Below are 15,351 nucleotides of genomic sequence, written 5' to 3'. Positions count from 1 at the left end.
CTCGTGTAAAACTGTAAGCGTAACTCTTAATGCAAACACAATACATTGTCTAGACACACATTAAAAGTGAAGTCATCCTTGGAGTGTCTTATTCTGTAATTTCTAGCCCACGTTATTACCACCCTGCTTCAGCAGTCAGTAACTTTTCCCCAGCCACCCAGCCCTTCTTTGTTAATTCCTAGTAATAATTCGAGTTGGAAAGTACTAAGCTAGTTCAGTTCTTGAGGAAATCTGTGCCTGGGAAAATTAAACTCCTTTGGATTGTGTAGGTGGTAGCAGAGCATGGGCTGCGTTCCTGCTGCGTTTCAGGAGAGTGCTTTTCTCCTACACACAGCCACTGCTCTCTTTAGTGTGGAAGGCTGAATCGTGGGCAGTTGCTGTTTTTAACCCACAAACACTGCAATTTCACGTGACTCAACCTAATATCATAAGTATTAAGAGCTAACCCCTGGAATCACACTTTGGTGTTGACCTGACCCCATAACTCCCTGGGGACCTTGGCAAGTCACTGAAATGTCACTACATCTCCTTTTCCATGTCTGCCGAGAAAACAGGACCTACCCCCACACCATAGGGTTATTTTGAGCATTAAATGACAACACGTGAGAAGCAATTGAATGCTTTCCATAAATGTTAGCTACTTGCATTTTTATTCTCATGATTTTTTTTTTATTATTATTATTGTTGACATAAACATGTGTAAGGGCAAAAAGAAATCTGACCGAGGGTAGAATAAAATGAGGTTGTGAAGGTCGGAGCTACCTGTGAACAAGAAATCCAGTGTGCTGAGAACACCGTCGATGAGGAAGACGTGGGTACAAGTGCGGAGCATTTTGTTCGTTGGTTTAAGATACGTAGAAACACACACACAGGTGTCCGAGGGCGCTTAAGGGAGGTGGATGAGGGAGCTCCTCGGAAAGTGGATGAAGGCCCTCGCTTCCCCTGGCAGGTCTCTCCGCTAGAGACGCGCATGGGAAAGGCGGCACCTTTCACCTTGGCGCTGGATGGAAACTGCCGCTCTTACTGACGAACACTTTGTTTTCATACTTGGTTCACTTGTGTGAACTAATCTTCCTTTTCTCCTTTACTAGTAATGACTTCTTCTATTTTCAAGTTGAAAACATGTTAAGATAATTTATGATGCAATGATATATATGTAAGAGGAAATGGGGAAGTTGTTTATAAATGGGAAAGGTATAGTAAAGGAACTTCCAATTAGGGAGGGAGAAAAGGAATGGGAGAAACATATTTCTTTGACGTTTTTCCCCTTCAAAAGTCAGCCATGCTGTGAAGCCTGGGGATGAACTGATAGGCCGTGGGTCACTCTGCGCCTCTTGCAGTTGCAGGGCTCCACGCCCACACGCACACGCAGACACACACACAGAGATGTGCGTATGTTCATGAGTTCTTTTCATTACTTAAAGTATCTTATTAAAGTTTGTTTCACCACGGAGACCTTTTCTCTTTCCTTCTCTCTTTTTCTAGAGGGCCAGCAGCGATGCTAGTCAGAGTGATACAAGTACCTCCTCATCAGAACCGAAGAGCAAAAGTAGTCTCCACTTATTGGGCCATGAAACAAAAATTGGATCTTTCTTAAGTAACAAAAGTCTAGATGTCAAAGACAAAGCTGGTCTTTGTCCAGATGAAGATGACATGGAAGGAGATTCTTTCTTTGATGATCCCATTCCTAAACCAGAAAAAACTTATGGTTGGTGAGTAAACTGTGGTTTTGGATTATCAGACTAGACATTTAAAACTATCATTTCTGAATGTTTTATTTTATATGGTTCTATAGTTATTGAATTCATAAGTTTGATTTTGTGTCATTAAAGCTTTTTCTGTTATAAAACAATTCCAGGTTTTAAAAACCCTAGATAGTAATGATTTCAGTGGATAAGTGTATACTGAGTGCCTCCCAGGGGCCAGGTGCTGTTTCAGGTGCAGGGGACAGCAGTGATGCCACTGGCACAGATCCCTGCCTCGGGAAGCGCATCCTCTTGTGGACGGAGGCAGCAGTAAGTAGGAGTCACAACATGCTGTGCCAGGACACAGCCGGTGCTACAGAGAAGGGAGGGAGTGTGAGGTGTCAGAGGACGCTCGCTTCGGCTGCTGTTTGGGCGGAGAGCTCAAGGAGAGGAGGGAGTGAACCAGGCAGATATCTGGGCTTCTGGAACTCTGGGGAGAGGAAGCAGCAGATGCGGAGGTGTGTGGCAGGCAGGAGAACAGCAAGGGAGAGTCGGAGGAGGTGGCCTCAGGCGAGGGGGCTGGACTGACCGGATGGGGGGTTCGGCTTGACTTTCAGGAGAACTGGAAGCTCTGGGGGTCTGAGCAGCAGAGTGACTAGATCCGATGTGCATTATGATGGGATAACCGGCTGCTGGGTCTCCAGGTGTGGATTCGGGGTGTCCAGGTGGGAAGCTGTTAGGATAATCTGGGTGAGAGATGATGGTGGAAGTACAGAAATGGGTGGTTTTGGATGTCTTTTGAGGTTAGATCCAAAAGGATTTGCTGATAAGTGTTAGAGAAAAAAAAAGTAGTATCAAGGGGAGCTCCATGGTTTTCAGGCTGCCTAACTAGAAGGTTGGAGGCACCGTTTGCTGAGATGAAGAGTGGAAAGAGCAAGACTGGATTGCACAGGTTGGGGATTCAGCAGTCTAAAACTCACTTTCGACATGTGAAGTTAGAGAGGGTTGTTAGTGGAGAGGTGAAATCGGCTATCAGATAGGGGTCTGGGGGTTAGGGAGGGCGTCTGGGCTAGAGAGACAAATTAGGGAGTTTTCAGTTTTAGAGAACGTTGAAAGCCGGGAGACTGCAGGAGGTCACCGCACAAGTGGGCATTGTGACGCCTCGAGGTCAGCGAGATGAGGAGGAAATGGAGAAGGGGACCAGAGGAACCTGGGGAGGGAGGCCTGGAAGGAGGAGGCCCGAGCAAGCAGCCAAATTCAGTTCAGCTGGAAATCAGCCATTGCATTTAGCAACATGGAGGTCAGAGGTGACCTTGACGAGCAGAGCAGTTAGGCGGCATGGGGCAGTGGGTGTTAAAGGATTCGAGTGGGGTCAAGAAAGAATGAGAGAAGAGGATTGTAGCTGATGAATAATCTTCTGATGAGTTTTATTGTAAGGGGTGCAGAGGAATGGGTGGTGGATGGCGGCGGGGACGTGAGGCTGAGAAACATTGAGGTGGGAAACAGCAGCATGTGTGTATGTTGATGAGAACAGTCCGGTTCCAGAGAGGGACAATTACAGGTGTAAGGGGGTGAGAGACGGTCCCTGGAGCGCTGCGTGTTCGTGCCCAGTGCCGGAATCCAGCGTCTTTGCTGCTGCGTGGGCACAGTTCGGGTGGGCTGGATGTGAGGGTAGGGGCCTGTGGAAGCTCTCATCTGAGTTCACGGTTGAGGAGGGAGAGAGGGGGCTGGAGATGTGAGGGCCGAAGGTGGTATGAAATCATCGATAACGAGGTGAGGAGAGTGGGCCCGGGGAGAGTGTAGGGTGCTGGGCCCCGTTAGATGTCTGCTTGAGGGTGGCCATCGTGCCTGGGAGAGGGCTCAGCTGCGGGGCTGTTGGGGCTCTTCTCAGCAGTGTCATGGCGGAGGTGTAGTGACCTGTGCTAGTCGGCTCTTGTGCTGTCCCCTGCCTGTGTTTCTGGGCGATGGTAGGGGCTTCTGATAAAATCACAGACGGTGCAGATGGTGAAGAAGAGCAATTTAACCTGTCAGCCCAGACAGAAGTCTAGAGAGGGGAGCTGATTTCCCCTGGTAACTTGCTGCGTGATTTGTGATTGCTCCTTAGTCTGCACTGCCTTGTAGGTATACTTGATGCTTTTGCAAAATCTGTGAGATGTATCTATGTCCCAGCCACTGTGTGCCTATAAGATATATTGCAGTTGCTTGTGTTGCAGGGGCAGAGGATGAGTACCATTTAACTGTACGCTTGTTTCTTGTCAGGAGAAGTGAACCTAGTAAGCCAGTAGGAAGCCTGGCATCGCTCTCTGACGCCCCGCCCTTAAAGAGCGGACTCAGCTCCCTAGCTGGAGCCCCCTCATTGAAGGACTCTGAAAGTGAGTGCCCCAAAGTCCCCAGATTTGCTGACTGAAGATGTGGACTTTGAATACTGATGATATTTTTTTCTCTGATTGATTAAGTAGTCTATAATCATCGTTTACTTTTTCAGAAAAATGTGTGTAAAATCATAAAACTAGATAATAATTTTATCACTCAGATATTTCCTGTTAATATTTTATTTTTTTGTTTCTTTTTAATATGGTTTTATTCTCTATATTGTTTTGTATTTTGCTTTTCCTATGCCATCAAAATACTTTTAGGAAGTTGACTTTTTAGCTGCCTTACACAATAAATAGATATTAAAATTTTAAACCGTCTCTCTTGTTGGATATTTAGATTGACCTGAGTAGGATTTGAATTCAATTAATTTCTAAGAATTTGTTTTTGTAGATTCTGTGATGTATGGTAATCATCATAGGAGCGTTGAAGTGTTGTGCTGCCTTCAGTGATTTGGATCTGGTGTCTCTTTATGTGTGGCAGAGGCGGGGCTGCTTAGCGGCCCTGGAATAGCCTGTGGCTGCAGGACTCACTTTCCTGCCCCTCCCCACGTGGGTGGTGACGAGACCAGGGATTTAAAAAGCATGGCCCCAACATGTAGATGTGTAGATGAACTTTGTGTGCTGTTATCCTAGTAAATACAGGGTTTATTTGGCAAAGTGTTTAGAGCATTAATGTGCCTCTTTTGAGAAAGTTTCCTAAAAAAGTCGATCTTTGTTAGGAAATTACATTGTGAGTTTTGCAGGATTTTTCCCTGCTTACTAACCTTTTTGTATCCCACCATACAGCTGTAGGATTTCCCAGGACAGGTAAAGGAGATGGTCTGTGGCTTCTCTTAGCCTGCAGTAAATTAGCCATGTATCTGTTAATACGGCCCACGTCAGTTTCCCTCTTTTTCTTCTTTGCCCTGGCTGTTGTCACCTTCAGTAAAGGAATCTAGAATGTCCTTGTCATGTCACTCTTAACACTGACTAGGCAATAAGGATTTAGAGAGGACATTGAAACTAGGGACTGAAGAAATAAAACCATTGAGGACACCAGTTTGGTAAACGGAACAGCAATTGAATTGAAACAAGATGTAGAAGTTCAAAGGGAGAATAAAATTGATGAGAAGAATTAAGGGTAGTTCGTGAATTCATGCCCAGTGGGGCTCTTAGAGAAGATGAAATCTGATAGTTGGGCAAAACATTATTTTGATCATCATATTTCAATAGTAGTATTACGTTTGGTTAAAAAGGGATGTAATGCCTGATGTAAGCAACCGTTAGTCACCGTTTGTAATTTTTTCTTGGTTTTCAGTTACTATGTTTCTGTCATAAAGAATCCCTATCCTAAAAAAAAAAAATGACACAGTTTAGAGACTGTTGTAGTTTAAAAGTCAATTTAATGTGAATATTTTTTCCTGTTCACAGGTAAAAAGGGAAACACGGTTTTGAAAGATCTGAAATTGGTCAATGATAAAATTGGATCACTTGGATTAGGTAAGTAGATTTCCAGTTTTAGTGCTGATGACTCTGGGGTGGGTATCTTTTTAGAGTAAAATCGTCGGCGGAGTGACTCGATCAGCTTGCAGGGAGCACCTCCCAAGCAGATGTGTGATGGTTTGTATGTCTGTGGGGCTCCTGCATATGCCAGGGAGGGAGCTGGCAGCAAGCGGGCTCTGTCCTCGTGGGGTTCAGTCCAGCAGGGGAGACAGGCATCAGACAGGTCCCTGCAGATTCCTCAGTGTCGGGAGAGTCAGGACGCACTGGGATGTGGATGGGTGGTCAGTGGGCTTAACCGAGCCTTGCCATTCGGGAAGTCCTCTCCTAGGAAGTGACTTCTCTGCCGAGACCTGGCGGGTGAGGGAGAAGGGCAGAGACTGCAGTGTGGACTGAGAGGACAGCTTGTGCAAAGGCAGTCACTTCTGGGTGCTGGGAGTCCGTGGTCCAGGCCCCAGGGAGCCGGTCTAAGAGGGAGGCAGACTTGTAACAGGAAAAGCTGGGGTTCGACACTGGGTGTTGTGTTCAGTTCTGCTGTGTGGGAACAGTGGTTTGTGACCCTGAGGAATTAAATTCGTCCTTCCAGAAGGAAGAGCCTCAGTGTGAGTGCTACAGAGCCCTGGGCCTGGTTCTCACCCAGTGCTCTGTTCTGTGCAGAACGGCAGGCAGGCAGGCGTGACGGGCGTGCTTTAGGCACACCTGCCTCCGCGGCCGCCCGGAAGGGGCTGGTTCAGCGCAGGTTCCCTGTGAGACGGGAAGTCTGCACGACCTGCTGCTGGGGTCTCCCCGTCTGAGTGCTACGCGACAGGGCACTGGGCCTGGCTTCACAGGCACGCTGGGAGGAGGAAGGATGTGGCCCCTGCACGCCATTTGCTCTTACAGCTGCAAGGGCTGAGTGGGACAGCTCAGAGAAATGCCCCTCCCTCTTCTGGAGAAACAGTCTAGAGAGTGGGAAGAACTGGGGTTTGGAAGTGGGTAGATTTCAGTAAAATCCCAGAGGTGGTCCTGATTGTTGAGTAAGGTAGGTAGGTAAACAGGCATTTCCTCATCAGTTAGGTGGACCTAGTAATGTCCACTTTGCTTTAGAGAGTGACCAGACAAAAGTACAGCGCCCAGCATGGTGGATTCCTCATAAATGTTAGTTCCCTTTTTGTGTTCCTCTCTCTCCCCATTTGCAGCAGAATAGGCCTTCCCTGGGCTGCCGGACTCTGTTCAGCAGGGACCTGGACTCGTGCTAACGGCTGAGGTGGTGGTTGCTGGCCGGCCAGCTGGGTGGGCCTGCTCCCTCCTTCCGTTTGTCTTTCCCCGTTCGGTGTGATTGAGTTTTCAGTTAGACGTTCTTGCCCACGGCCCGATGGAAAGTCTGCTCCCAGGTTTTCACCATAGGCCCTATCTCCATGGACAGCCACACCCAGAGACACACTTCTAGCCTCCATGTCTCCACAGCCGGCCCACCCCCGTCCACTTCTGGGTTTGTTTGTGTCTCACCTTTGTGGTGCTTCCCTCTGTTGCCGAGTCGTTTATCTTCTCTCCGCCTGTTCTGTTCTCTCTCAGAGCGAGGCGGTCTGCAGTCTGGTTTAAGGCGGAGCTGCTGAGAATTCCCCTTGGCGAGGGGAGGGCTTCTCCTGCCTCTGCGGCCACTGGCTGCGGTCGTGGCGCGCTCTGCGGCCTCGCTGCACTCTGCCGGGACTCTGTGGACCTCGGCTGGGTGTTGGGACCTTGGGTGGGTGAGGTGAGACTCACCAGGTCACCAGCCAAGGGTCAGGATTCTGTGTAAAGAAGCATTTTTATTTAGTTTTGTTTCATAGCATTGTAATAGTATTGTTTTCTGTTTGTTTTTTATTTTCATTGTAGTACACAGTATTCTCAGTATTTTAAGTGATACATAATGTCAGAATAAACATGACTAGTGATATGTGCCTGGCAGTGTATCAAGAAATGGTCTATTGAATTCACATCCTGTGAGGTGGGTTCTGTTGTTCGCTCTGTTTTTACAGATGAAGAACCCCAGGGAGGGACGTTGCCTAAGATCATACATACCGCTTTCAGAACCCTCATATGGCAGCGAAGAGCCCTAACCACGGGGTTTCACTGCCTAGACATTATTTAAATACCACTTCAGTGGGAAAATAAATTCTGAGTTCCAAAGGAATAATTACAAATAAAGCTTTACAGTACAACTTACGTTGCCTGTTGAAAGCAGGACTCAGCTGACTTTTTCCGTAAAGGCCAAATAGTAGCTACTATAGACTTCCTGGGCCACGTGAGGCCAATTCAAAGACAAATATTTACTGAGTACCGTGCTGGAACACAACCTGAGATCCTGACTTCCGGAAGGCAGGGGGTCTCTCAGCTCTGTCATCCACTTGCAGCCTGGCCCTCCCCCGCCTGAGCAAGTGCTCCCCTCTGCTCTCTGCTCGTGTTCTCTTGGGCGCTGTGGCTGGTTGGGAGGCTGCCTCAAGATTGAGGAGGTGCCCCTGCTGCCAACTCCCTTGCCGCTTCCCGACCAGCCGCTGGTTTGTTTAATCGGAAGGCTTTGGCTGGCGCTGTGGCCAAGTGGTTAAGTTTGTGCACTCTGCATTGGCGTCCCAGGGAAACCACAGGTTCGGATCCTGGGCGCAGACATTGCACCGCTCATCAGGCCATGCTGAAGCAGCGTCCCACATGCCACAACTAGAGGGACCCACAACTGGAATATACAGCTGTGTACTGGGCTCTTTGGGGAGAAGAAGAAAAAGAGGATGATTGATAACAGATGTTAGCGCAGGGCCAGTCTTCCTCACCAAAACATACCTTGGAGAAAAAAAAAGGTTTCTACACCTCAGCCTCCCCTCTTCTCCGCCTGGCAGCTGCTCTCTCAAGTGCTGTACACCCCTTCACCTGTGAGGCTGCGAGTCCCCTGGGCGGCGAGTGCAGCTCGGCTCTTTCTTCGAGAGAGGAGAGCAATCTGGAAAGCTGACGCCCACGTGCTGCCGATTGCCTGGGACCCTCGTTCGCTGTCGGCAGTGATGTGGGTGTAGCTGTAGCTGTGATTCCTGCTTTTTCCGTTTTCCGGTGTTCTCTCCTCCCACCCCATACGGTCCATCCGTCTGTCTGTCTGATTGTTAGGACGCTTGCCTCCCCCCAGCCCTTACCCCAGTCATCTCTGGCCTGGACTTCGCAGTAGCCTTTTGTGTCTTCTGCGTTCTTGCCTCCCCTGAGCACGTGTCTTCCTTCCTGCAGTGGTCGGAGTGTCTGTGGAAAACAGAAGTCAGCTAGCGCTCTCCTGCCCTCTCTCACTCCTGCCCCCTCCCGCTTTGCGTTGGGCTGAAGTCCTGATCCGGCGCAGGAGGCCCTAAATGGCCTCTGCTGTCCCTTCGGCTCTGCACACCTTTTGTCTCCCCCCACGTTCAGTATTTGATGGTGACACTAGCTTCCTCAGCGTTTTCAAACCACTGCGCCTTCCCCTATCTCAGGGCCTTTGCACATGTTTCTGCTTCTTGGAAAACACTGTCCCCAATAATTTGTACATCTGGTACCTTCTTCAGGTTTCAACTCAGCTGTCACCTCAGAGAGTTCTTCCTGAACACTCAAACAGCATCTCATTTGTTCAGCTGTTGGCTGCCCCTTTCCCACCACGACAGTGTCAGCCCCTTGAGATTAGAGATGCCGGCTTTTCCGCTGCCATGTGGGCCTCAGTGGCCCAGCAGTCACTCACATGCTTGACAGTGAATAAGTTAGTCGTGGGCTTTTGCTGGGAGAGGGTCACTGTCTGGCTGGCCACGCAGGACTTGAATCCCCTCCACAATGCCCTGACCTAGAGCAGGTCCGGTCTGACACTTGGAAGGACTCCAGGGGTGGTACCAGTAGCACCTCTGAACAGCGCGGTGTTGAGCCAGGCCGCCGAGGCAGATGTGTGAACTTAACTGCTGCGCCACCCGGCCGGCCCCTGAGACTTTGTGTTTATGATGCAGTATTCAGTAATGTAGGTTTTTTGAAGGAAATCTGTATGTGTAATTGTAGATAAAGCATGAAGTGTGTGCATATAAATATGTATATCTTTTCTTAAACTTGTTAGGGACTGGAGAAGAAGATGACTACGCTGATGACTTTAACAGGTGAGAAAAATAGTTGGGCAGCAGCTCTGTAAGCACTAAACGATTTCTGAACGCAGGACAGGGCGACGGGATTACAGGGCGCTTATGTTAGTGTATTGGAGTCTCTTGTTCAGATTGATTGAAGAGGGGTAAAAGAGGGAGAACCCCAAATCGTACACGGGACTTTGAGGCGTGTTTTTGATTTTAGCTTAGAATGTGGAGGTCTGCATTACGTTCAGGAATCTTGGTGAGGATGCGATGAAGAGACAGCGCTGCCGGCGGGGCTTGGGAGCCACTCTGTCTTCACCGTGTTGTGGGAGCGCCGTCTCTCCTCCCCTGTCTCTGCTGGGAATTATCTGCATTCACCTTCAAGAACTTGTCCCTCAAATTATTGTTGTGATTCAGATGACATTTCTTAATTTTTTTCAGATAACTTTTTTGTAAACAGAAAGACAGTATCATCTGTGAGTTGGCTAATAATTAATTTGGAAGTAATATTTGGTGTGGATATGATTAGAAATTTTAAATTTGAGTCTAAGAATCCTAGATAATTGCCAGTTTTTCCATTTGGGAATTTTTTAATCTTTTTACAGTAATTTACAGCTTTTTGAGAGATGGCCGATGTAGTGGAAGAAACTTTACAAATCTGGGCTGGCTTCCTCCTTGCCACGGTGACCAGAGTCACTGCCGTGGACCTTAGTTTCCTCACCTGTGAGACTGACTCGGCTGTCCCTGTCCCTGTGCTAGTTATGTTAAGGGTCACGTGAGATAATGTGTATGAAATGAATGCTATTTAATATTTTATATTTATTTGAAGGATTAAAATAAATCTTTGAAAGGTGGAAGTGGTCGTTGGTCTCTTTAAATGTTCTTGTTTTTCTTTCCCCTGAAATTAGTACCAGCCATCGCTCAGAAAAAAGTGAGCTCAGCATTGGTGAGGAGATCGAGGAGGACCTGTCTGCGGAGATCGAGGACGTCAACACCAGTGACAAAGTACGGGGCGAGCGTTTCCCACGGGTGCTGTTTGTGCCCATTGGTTGCCTTGATTTAAGTGTAAAGCTTCAAAAATTTACACAGATTAGGAGAAAAACAATTGAAATTGTGAAAGGTTATGACACAGTTACCTGGTCCAAGTCTCAAAAGAATGTCTTTAATGAATGTGTGAGATCGTTTTCAGGTGTCACTTCCTTTGGTAACTGAGTGCTTCTGAAATGTCTGTGCATTGTTCTGGGGACCAATTGCTATGGGTTTAGGTGGCCCCAGTGGGTCAGGACTAGAGTCAGAATCAACCCCCTCAGTGGTGTGGGCAGTCGGTATAGGCAAGAGGTCACCTTCAGAGGAGACGGGGGAACCGGTGTGTGCGTGCGAGCACTGTGAGTGCAGGAGGCCAAGAGGTCACCTTCAGAGAAGACAGGTGGGAGCCAGTGCGCGCGTGGGAGCACTGTGAGTGCAGGAGGCGAAGCGCAGCTTGGGGCACAGGCCGTTTGTGAGCTCTGAACAGGTGGGTCCAGGCTGGCGCTGGGACCCACGGGAGAAAAGACAGCAAAAACGCAGTCGGCCTGTACAATTAGGAGTCCATTGGAGATCCACATTTTGCCTTTTTTCTTGGGCAGAGAGCAGAATATTCTTAGATGTGTGTTGCATGTGAGGGGTAAGGCAGCCTCTCAGGGTCATAATGATTTGTCTTTCTCTTTCCTTTGGATCTCATGTCATCCTTCAGAGGCCTAAACATGTCGCTTTAAAGTTACCGAAGAATTCCAGAAGGGTTACTTTAGCCACCAGTTTTCTCGTTAATGTAGAGTTTAGCTATTAGCTCAGCTTTTTGGTATTATCGCAAATTTCAAAACAGGAAGAAGAAGCTGAGGTAAAGGACTTAGGAATGTGAAGCAGTTTGTAGAGTATAAAAGAGAGAAATATATTTTAAAAAGTATTTCAGACTCTGCTTGCATCCTGACACCAGTTCTTTTCTTTCTTTTGAACAACAGCTTGATGACCTCACACAGGACCTGACTGTGTCCCAGCTCAGCGATGTTGCAGATTATCTGGAAGATGTTGCATAGACATGAAAGAAGGAAGTATTCCAATCAACAAAGGACAAAGGACTCTGATTGGTTCCATTTTTTTTTTTTCAGACAATCATTCTTTGCTGGAATGTCTGCTCCCTATTGGTGCCTTGTGTTTCAAGAAGACTGCAGATATTTTTAAAAATTAACTTTTCATTATACTAAACAAGATGCTTCCAATTTGAGCCCATGTGTGGAAGATTTAATATTCTTAATTTGGTTTAGCTACACGTTTCTCTCTGGAAGTTATCTACACTCAAATTCATTACAAGGAGCGAACCCGTGAAATTACCAGTATTAAGAGCGTCTGAAAGGTGTCACTAAAGCTGCAGGCTCACCCAGCTGCGCTTGCGCGTGGCCTCAGCCGTGTGGAGTCCGAGCCTGCTGGCTGCTAGGTGGCTCTGCAGAGCGCTGGCAGATGACCTGGTAAATCTGTAGTACTGAAGCCTATTGCTGTCAGTTAAATTGGATGTGTTAGCTTTATTTTGTATTTCCTTCCATTTGGAAGGTTCGTTAGACCATTAAGGTTATATTAAAATATTCTTCTGTGTACTACTTAGTTTTGCTTGTTTTAAAGAAATCTGGAGGTGGTTATGACTTTAAATTTGTGGAATTGTCACTGGCAGCATTTGCAGTCGCCGCCCCTGTGTCCATGTGAGAAGCTTTAGTCACAGGTTCTCTTTGTTATGGTTATAATTTATTATTTGTAAAGATGCCTCGAAACATATTAAATACCAAAACGCATCTGAAACCATTAAGCAATGCTTTTATTTCAGATCTGTAAGGTGCTTCTATTAAAATCCAAATTGGACTGTAACAGTAGTAATGGCCTAAGACCAGATCCAGTGTGCCGAGCTGTTGACACTGTACATAGTTTCCTTGTAACCCTTTAAAAATGGAGCCAGTGAGAGAATGCCAGACTGTCTCAGTTACACTGTAGGTTACTGATGTGCTGCAGTGTTGAAAGAATGACAGGAAGTGGTGCCCGCGTGTTCATATGAGTAAAGCTGTGATTGGGTGTTACATTTTGTACTTTTCAATTTCACTTAAATCATGGCTTTTTATTAAAAGTCACCTTTATTAATAAAAGGAACAAATTAGACCTAATTCATTGATATCAGTAAGTGACCAGCAGACTTCATGGTTTGTGTAATTCCAGCTTTTGATTTCATGTTAGCCTAAGTATTACAGAAATCTTTGCTGGACCCTAAAATATCAAGGTAAATGATAATGTAAGGATTAAGCTTATGTAACATTAGAATCTGACTTTATCAAATTTAAGTGAAACTGAGCCATCCATATCAAGAGGAAGTAGGACAGAAACTGGGCACGGGTGGCCTGGAAGCCTGGCCCTCGGCCCTCAGTCTGGGGGCCGCCGGCTTGGATACAGTCGGCCTTTCCTGTCTGAGCAAATGGCGCTGTGTGAGGACGTCGTCTGTGGTGCCCGCTCGCCGCATGCTTGTTACAGCGCATCCCCGTGGGTGCCATCTGGCCTCCAGTCACTGCTGTGAAGGCCAGAGTCCGTGTGGCGCTCCGGAAGCTCTGTCAACGGTGTGCTCCTGTTTTACAGGCTGGGAGCAGCTCCATTTCAGTGAAGTGATTTGAAAGTTTAGCAGGGGCAGCTGTTTGTGGAACATTTTTGAACAGTAGCATCAAAACTTGTCATTTTTCTATTTCCCAGATAATCTGACCTTTTGTTAATATCTGGGAGGATAGCGAGAAAAATGCCGAACATGAAACTTCCTTTGTCATCAGCACGACATGCATCTGAGTGAACAATTTTAAGTAGCTCGAGCTGTGAGAAAGTTTTGTCTGCACCTGTGTTCCTTGACTAGATAGAAGGTTTTGAGTGTGACCAGTGTTTTCTTTTTGTTACGAAATACATGTTTATGGTAAAATCTGTATTTTAGAGTGGAGTTTTTCAAATGCTAGATCTTGTTTATGGATGCGACTCACAGTGAATAAAACGCTCCTGCCTTCTGTTTTGTGGTGTGTGACAGCACGCGTCAGGTGCGGGCGCGCTCTCATCCTGCCCCACAGTGGCCTGTCTGCAGCACTCTTCACCGTCTTCTCCTTGCCCCGCCGCGCGGGCCTGTCTGCCCCTCCCGGCTGCCGAGGCGGTCCCCTGCTGGGTGAGTCTGGATCGCCCTCCCCCAGAACTGCCCCGGCTGGCCTATTTCCGTTTCATTCTCAGGAGCTCCAGCCTGAAGGGGATGACCGTTTTCCCTCCCCTCGTGTCACCGTCACCGTGCCCTGTGTGGTTTACTCCTCTCCGCTCTAACTGCAGGGGCCCTGTGGATTGTCCATGAGCTCCATTGGAGCAGGCACTTCTTTACCCACTGCATACCCGTGGTACCTAGAGGAGCATTTCGCCCCAGCATGTGCTCAGTAAGGGTCCCTGGGGATGTGAATGGACGCTGGCAAGGGGGCCTGGGAAGTGCAGTTACTGCTGGGCAGCTGCCTCCCAAGGACCAGGCTACTCAGGGGACAGCTGTCCAGACCCTAAACCTGGAAGCCCAGCTTCAAGTCTGAGGGGTGGGCTCATGGCTCAGTAAAGGCCATCTAATGGACAGTGGGTCCCTGGCGGCCCCTCCCACCACCAGGGCTCATTGGAACATTGCTCCTGAGGGAAGTGGACTGTCATCTTGTCTGTCGCTCGGCGTGGATGTTGGCACAGGAGAGGAACAGAGCAGGATCCACAGGGGCTGGGTTGATGACCCCCCTGGACCTGCACGCGAGGGTGTTCAGCCCCCCTGCCGCTGGCTAGGTAGGGTTGCCCCCTGTCCTCTGCCCCTGCACCCTGACCCACCCCTGCCATCTTGACACTCTACTGCCAGCCTCCTTCTAAGAAGGGGCATGTTTGGGGAAGCAAGTGCCGGGGACATCCAGGCAGCCACACTTAGGCGTCCTCCACACCTCTCAGAACTGCACGGCCCAGCCAGGAGCTCTGCACCTGAGGAGAGGGAGCGGCATGTTGCGAAAGGCTGAGGCGAGCCAATGGAGCAGCTTAGGTTAAAGGAAACGGTCAGAGAACAAAGTCATTTAAAAGTAAAAACCTAATTACATGACCAGAGATTTGAGAAAACTTGAACCTAAAAGAGGCTTCTATGAAAAAGGTACAGTCAAGATAATTTTTGATTAAAAACTTGGGCTAAGTCATTCAGTCCAAGGGCTGACTGATGAGATAAGTAAAAAAAATATTAGTAACCTCAAAGGTAAAGAATCTGCCTGTTTACCAAAAATGACCAAGATGGGCGCAGTATAGCCAAGAGACGAAAACGGAAGGTGGATTGAGGACCACAGCATCCACGTCCAGGAGAGGAGTTGCAGGGTTGAAACCAGGACAGTCAGACATCGGCAAGGATGCCCTTAGGTTCAGGGACAGCTGAGTGCTGAGCTGGGTGACGGAAGACAAGGCCCGTGGCTGGATGTCCCCCCGTGAAACTGGACAATTTTTATTGCCAAAAAAAAGACTTCCAAGATTCCTTGAAAGAAATGAGAATGAGAATTGCCAACACTGGATGCTAGAAGTAACAGAGCCATGACTACAAAGCTAGGAGGAAAAAATGATTTTTGAGCATAGAATTTCTGCCCTGCTGAGAAAAGAGTCTCCCTGCCAATGGGAAATGCGTCCCAAGGCAAGAGAAGCTGAGCCTGGCATCTCATGGGCCAG

At 47.9% G+C, this 15,351-nt stretch overlaps 1 protein-coding gene across 2 annotated transcripts in view; it reads left to right on the top strand.

The window, feature by feature from the left end:
- CEP43 (centrosomal protein 43) overlaps positions 1 to 13,660 on the top strand; it is a 31,511-nt gene extending 17,851 nt beyond the window's left edge. For both annotated transcript variants that reach the window (XM_070603301.1, XM_070603302.1), the window contains 6 exons: positions 1,486 to 1,712; positions 3,945 to 4,057; positions 5,471 to 5,539; positions 9,597 to 9,636; positions 10,512 to 10,608; positions 11,601 to 13,660. In XM_070603301.1, coding sequence (XP_070459402.1) covers positions 1,486 to 1,712; positions 3,945 to 4,057; positions 5,471 to 5,539; positions 9,597 to 9,636; positions 10,512 to 10,608; positions 11,601 to 11,675 — 621 coding nt within the window. In that variant the 3' untranslated portion in view covers positions 11,676 to 13,660. The remainder of the gene's footprint in view (positions 1 to 1,485; positions 1,713 to 3,944; positions 4,058 to 5,470; positions 5,540 to 9,596; positions 9,637 to 10,511; positions 10,609 to 11,600) is intronic.
- The last annotated feature ends 1,691 nt before the right edge of the window (positions 13,661 to 15,351 follow it).

The sequence above is a fragment of the Equus przewalskii genome, chromosome 32, assembly GCF_037783145.1.
Source record: "Equus przewalskii isolate Varuska chromosome 32, EquPr2, whole genome shotgun sequence".
Lineage (NCBI taxonomy): Eukaryota > Metazoa > Chordata > Mammalia > Perissodactyla > Equidae > Equus > Equus przewalskii.
This window is presented reverse-complemented; position numbering and strand designations above follow the sequence as displayed.